Genomic DNA, 6,599 nt, shown 5'->3' on the forward strand with positions numbered 1-6,599 from the left:
TTTTCACCTGTGTCCACTTACAAATTATGCTCAGTACATAGCCTCATACCAAGGACTAACTAGTCACTGCCTCCTACATAGAAGTATATAAAAATATATCCTGTACTTAGCTACTGGCCAGTCTTAATATTACTTGTCTTCCTGCAGTCTCTACTAGTGGAAATATTCTGTAGGACCTTGCTCTCTCTCCAGACACAAGATTACCTTGTTGTCACCTCTGACCCTCTGCTCCAACTTAGAGCCGCGCTCTAAGTATTTGCTCTTACTTCTCCGACCCCACCAAACCCAATCCCCTTACTCCCCTCTGTCCCAACACACTTCCTCCGCCTCCACCTCCCCTGCTCTGCTTCTAGTCGGATTACTGCTATTAGCACGTCCTATAGTCGGACCTTGTTGGACCCTCTCCAAATTTGGGGCATGTACTCGGCTAAGGGCACAGTGCAAGAGCTGAAGCCAAGCCCTGACCCTTCCCCTTCTCCATCCGAGCACAGTCTCTAACAGATGGCTTCTTTCAAAAAATTTCCTAGACGGTAGTGTTAGAGATTAGATATACAAGGAATAACAAATTTTTACCTGGTCCACCACTTGAGAAGTTGAGCTACCCTGTGTTGTGTGACAGGACCAGGGACATCCTTGAAAAAGTCCACAATGTTGTTCCAAAACATTTCATAGTTGAAGTCACTGTCAATGGTGCACCAAGATGTGACACCAGAAAGAGTGAAATGAACCTGTGAAAGATTGTATGTTCAGAGATCAATGCTGGGTAATCACTTGTACTCACTTGACAGACAACATACACAATGGAGTGAGGAGTAACCTTCTTCATATTGATAATTGAGGCCATGCATACTTTAACCTTAGCCTGGTTTAATGTGTGCCTGTTATTCTCCAGTATATCAGCTCCATTGTCATCAGCTTCCCTAGCAGAAGATGGAGATGTAAGTGTGGCTTTGAAAGCCTAGCACCATAACAACTTTGAGTAAATTTATGACTACTGACACAAACTACTAACCTTCACCAGAATCTTAAACTTGAAAAGACCTTGCTTGAGGTTGCTACTATCAACTGAGTAGTTCTTGTACAGAGAGAGTGACCAGGAATTTTCCAATACAATATACTCAGATGTTTGGTTGTGAATACTGGCCTTTACTCTTCTCAAGCATCAACATCATATATGAGCCAAGATTGTTTGGTGCTCACTGGGGATCACTCCAGTCCCACTCAGCAGGGCAGAGCAACTTCCCACAAGTGTCATGTACAAAGCCACGTGAGTGCTTGTCATTAGCCTTGAGTAAATAGGATGGGCAGAAATCTTCATTGACCTAGGCAGTGATGAGGTCCTTGAGAGTGGATGTATCATCACTGTGGGCTGCATCAGCTCCTCTTCTGAGCTATAACATTATTAGGATACAGTGCAATAAGCATTGGAGTTGAGAGTACACACATTTTTCAGCATATCTTCAGAGTCATCAATGTTGAGTTCTGAAAGCTTGTGGTGTAGCCATGGCACAACCTGCACAAGTGTGATGTAACCATGTTGCAAGTGATCTTGTCTGTAAGAATAGAATTAAGCATGGTATGGAACAAAACAAATGACATACTCTGTGGTGTTGTTCACTAGGTGTCCCTTGTACCTGCAATCATTTTTGGCAATCAAGTCTTTCAAGCCAGTATATAAAACAACCATGTGACAAATTGCCCTGCCTTGAGACACATAGTAGGTTATCTTTCTTTGAGAGTTAATGAGCAAAACACCTGGAGTGAGCAAGATGACATATGACAAACCTCTGCTTAGTTCCTCTTTCTTGCTGCATCATTTGCAGTTCCTCTTCCAATGTAGCAATGCGACACTTTGCCCTTGCCTCTGTGGATGTAGGAACTGCCCCAGAGAGGTCTGGAAGTGTGAGGGCATGTGTCTGATTGTGATGGTAAGGCTCTGGCCCAGACATGGCAGAAGTGAGGGCAGGGTGAAGGGGTGAAGTGAAGGGAGACAATAAAGGGCAATGAGTAAGAGAAAATAATGAGCAAAGGTAAAGAGCAAAGATGGAGAGAATTGTAAAGAAGATGTGGTAAGTCAGAAAACCTACCTGGACCATTATATGTAATGTCTCACTAAATGATTGGGCGGGCAATTCCAAATCAGGATATAACAGAAGGAATCTGCCTCAGACATGGATAGAAGTGCAATAGAAGAAGATGTTGTTGAACATCTTGAACTTGTGGGAGAATGTGCAATTCATGGCTGGGCACATATGAACAATGAAGCAGGCATAGATGGATGCCCTAACTGTAATGCAGGCAGCCCATGAAGGTTTGGACATCTTGAGGGGGCAAAACAAAACATTCCCTTGTGTTAGCTCACACAACCATGAGCTTCATCGGGATGGCTCCCTGCGCATATATGCCCACATGACCAAATGAATATGCACAGATGCCCTGCAAGACACATGGTAGACATGCAGACCAAGAAGGGCATCACAATGGCCCAGCTGAATCGACAGCTTAATATGGCTGTGAAATGGAAAACCAGTCTGCAGTAGAGCATTGTATCATTAACCACTCACATCACAACATTGGTGATATTTGGCCGATTCTAAGGCTGTGCCTGTTTGAGGCTTTGTGTACTGCATCTGGTGAACTTGTGGATATGGCTTGCCAGCCAGAATGGCATTGGTGTAGTCATTAGCATCAAAGTTGGGGACAGTGAACAATGAGTAGTCTAATGTGGTTTAGGGTTAAGTGACACAAGGTGTAAGAGGAAAGAAAGTACTCCCTTAATTTCTCACAAACAGAACTCAGAATGACTTGATAACCTTTCTTAAAAGGGAATTCAGGACACACTTGAGTTCACAAGTTAAAAATGCAGCAAAAATTAAAAAGATCACAGTGCTGTTGTAGATTCAGTGAGGTGTGGACAGCTTGGGTTTGGCTGTAATTTTGAAAATCTCTCAACAACTTCTATCTATCTTTGAGGAACAAAACGCCAATGGTCCAAGTGATTGCTACATTCAGGTGAGGACTCATTGTTGGCTACTAAGATACCAAAGCTGTCCCCACCTGAAGCAGAGTCCTCAGCCTCAAATTAGCATCCAATGGTACTAACTGAGAATCAAAAATACAAGGTTTGAAAGCTTGACTAAACAGAGTTTAGAAACCTTAGGTCAGTGGAGTGTCAGTCAAATTTGATAATATTGTTGTTATCTTGTCTTATCTAAGTTTCTCCACATTGGTTTGACTGATGTTTATTAACCTCCTCTTGAAGTACTCTGAGAGCTCCAGAAATAACCACATCACAGGAAACACCCTCTGTACATGATGCTTCACTGTTAGAGACTGTGCTCAGATGGAGAAGTGGAGGGGTCAGGGCTTGGATTCAGCTCTTGCACTGTGCCCTTAGCCGAGTACGTGCCCCGAATTTGGAGTGGGTCTGACGTTGTCCAACAATAGGATGAGTGGACCGCTTAGGTCCGCTTTGAGGGTTGGGAGGTAAGAGCTACTAGCGGCGGGCCGACTAGGAGCGGAGCAGAGAAGGCGGGGAGTGATGTGGAGGGTGGATAGGAACAGGGGGAATGTTTGGTAAGAGCGGGGAAGGCGGAGGATAATGTGGAGGATGGAAAAGGGTCAGAGGGGAATATTGAAAGGGGCGGAGAAATAAGGGGGAGACTTAGAGCACAGCTCTAAGTTGGAGTGGAGGAACGGAGGTGACAACAAGTTGAGACTTGTGTCCAGAGGAGGTAAGGTCCTACTGAGAATTCTCACAAGTAGTAACTGCAAGAAGACAAGTAATATTAAGACTGAGGAAAATATCTAAGTACAGGATATGTTATATACTTCTATGTATGAGGCAGTGATTAGGATAACTATGTTGTAAAGCTATGTACCAAGGATATAGTTTGTAAGTACTTTACACAGGCGAAGACATAAGTTGGAGCAGATATCAATATGTATGTGTCGGATCAGTGACCGGGCGGTAATAGGAATTACCGGTGATCCGGAAGTAAGGGTCTATGTACCGAAGGGGAAAGTATATATCTAAAAGGGGAAAGAGGTCCAGTTGAATGGAGACGTTTATGGAAGGGGGCTGGTTGAGTGGTCGGGTGGAAGCATAGAAGTGGAATGTGGGCTGTGATTGGACGGAGTGGAGGATGGATGGAGTGGAGGTGGTCGGAAAGCAGAGTGGATATCAATATTGGAGCGGTTGGATCAGGTATATGACAGTTGGGAGGTAAAGTGCTACTAGCAGTAATCTGACTAGGAGTGGAGGAAGTGGGTCAGAACAGAGAGGAGCAAGGGGACTGGGTTGGGTTGGGTTGGAGAAGTAAGAGCAGACACTTAGAGCATGGCTCTAAGTCGGAGCAGAGGGTCAGAGGTGACGACAAGGTAATCTTGTGTCTGGAGAGAGAGAGCAAAGTCCTACGGAGAATTCCCACTAGTAGAGACTGCAGGAAGACAAGTAATATTAAGACTGGCCAGTAGCTAAGCACAGGATATGTTTTTATATACTTCTATGTAGGAGGCAGTGATTAGTTAGCCCTTGGTATGAGGCTATGTACTGAGCATAATTTGTAAGTAGACACAGGTGAAAAAAAACATAAGTCAGGGCGGATATCAATATGTATGCGTCAGATCAGTTAGTCAAGTGGTTATAGAAAGTACTGGTGATCTGGGAAGTAAGTGCTATGTGCAAATGGGGAAAGTATATACCTAAATGGGGAAGGAGTTTACAGTAGGGTGGAAATGATGCGGGAGGCAGAATTAGAGGATGAGTTTCTCAAGGTGGTAGGGTGAGTAGATCCTCCTCTTCTATCATAAGAGACTGAGACTGACCTCTTCTGGATGTACAATGGATCTAGCTGAACATGCTCTCACCATTTTAAAGGTCAGAAAAGATGACAGGACAAGTTTTAGGATGTTAGGAATTTTTCTCAAGGTTGTGAAGTTGGTGGTCCCTCTCCTATGGTAAGAGACTTCCATCAGCCCCTTCTAAATGCTTTAGGGACCAATTTGAGCATGTTCCCACTATTGTAAAAGTGATGAAAGATGAAAGTGGTAAAGTGAGGGGACCCCCTTCTATGATGAGTCACTGTGACTGGATCACACTAGATGTACCAAGGACCTACCTGATCATGTCCCTGCCATTTTACAGATCAAGAAAGATGATAGGACCAGTTTTAGAATGCCAGGAATTTTTCCCAAGGCAGTATAGTGAGTGAACCCCCTTCTATGATGAAGGTGTAGCATCAGCCTCTGCTGGATGCTTTGGGGATCGAGTTGAATATGTCCCTACCACTGTCAAGGCCAAGAAAGATGATAGGATAACTTTCAGAATGCCAGGAATTTTTCCAGCACTGGTGAAGTGAGGGGACCCCCTCCTATGACGAGTCACTAGGACTAGCCAGGCTGCACTTATGGATGTTGTCATGCTTCCATCATTATAAATATCAGAGAACATAATACACCTAGTTTCAGGATGTCTAGAATTTTTTGTGAGGTGAGATCCTTAAATCATCTTCATCCATCAGGAGACACCAGGACCAGGTGACATAAAATGGACCAGTTATCAGGCTGATCATGTCCCCACTACTGGAAAGGCCAGAGAGTATGATGGGCTAGGTTTCAGGATCTCAAGAATTTCTTTGTGGGGTGATAGACTCAATTCATCTCCACCCACCAGGGAACACTGGAACCAGATCACTCTGGATGTACCAGTGACCAAGCCAATGATGTTTTCACTATTTGGAAGGTCAGAGAAGACAATACACCAAGTTTCAGGATGTCTAGAATTTTTTGTGAGGTGATAGCCTCATATCACCTTGTCCCATTAGGAGACCTCAGAACCAAGTGACTCACAATGCACCAGTTATCAAGCAAACCATGTGCTGACTATTGGAAGGGCCAGAAAAGATAATACACCAAGTTTCAGGATGTCTAGAATTTGTTGTGAGGTGATAGCTCCAGATCACCTTGACCCACCAGGAGACACTGAACCAATCATGCTGATCATGTCCCTATCATTTTAAAGGCCAGAAAACATGATAGGCTAGGTTTTAGGATGTCTAGATTTGTTTATGGGGTGATATACTCCATTCATCTCCACTGACCAGGAGATTACCAGAGCCAGATCACTCTGAATGTACCAGTGACCAAGCTGACCAATTCCCACCATTCTAAAGGTCAGAGAAGATAATACACCAAGTTTCAGAATGTCTAGAATTTTTTGTGAGCTGATAGACTTAGGTCACCTCCAGTCATCAGGAGGCACCAGGACTTGATCATCCAGTAACCAAGCTGTTTATTTTGCCACCATTGTGAAGGTCAGAGAAGATGATAGGCTAGGTTTCAAAATGTCTAGAAGTTCTTGTGAGGTGATAGCCTCATATTACTTTTGCCCATCAGGAGACACCACTAAATGCACCAGTGATTCAGTTAATCATGTTCCTACCATTGTAAAGGTCAAAGAAGATAATACATCAAGTTTCAGGATGTCCAGAATTTCTTATGAAGTGATAGCCTCAGATCACTTTCATCCATCAGGAGACACCAGGAGCAGATGACTCAAAATGCACCAGTGATCAAGCTGATCATGTTCCCACCATTGT

The 6,599-nt window shown here is 43.9% G+C and overlaps 1 protein-coding gene across 1 annotated transcript; it reads right to left on the reverse strand.

Annotated features, from left to right (window-relative positions):
• Positions 1–569: 569 nt before the first annotated feature.
• On the reverse strand, positions 570–1,949 carry EDB91DRAFT_1254732 (uncharacterized protein; the record flags this gene model as incomplete). Its single annotated transcript, XM_041323858.1, has 7 exons — positions 570–728; positions 782–958; positions 1,013–1,151; positions 1,201–1,322; positions 1,445–1,553; positions 1,602–1,730; positions 1,786–1,949. The coding sequence occupies 7 exons, from the start codon at positions 1,947–1,949 to the stop codon at positions 570–572; spliced, it is 999 nt and encodes a 332-aa protein (XP_041170985.1).
• Positions 1,950–6,599: the final 4,650 nt, after the last annotated feature.

Source organism: Suillus paluster (assembly GCF_016628075.1).
Source record: "Suillus paluster strain FC165 chromosome Unknown EDB91scaffold_115, whole genome shotgun sequence".
Classification (NCBI taxonomy): domain Eukaryota; kingdom Fungi; phylum Basidiomycota; class Agaricomycetes; order Boletales; family Suillaceae; genus Suillus; species Suillus paluster.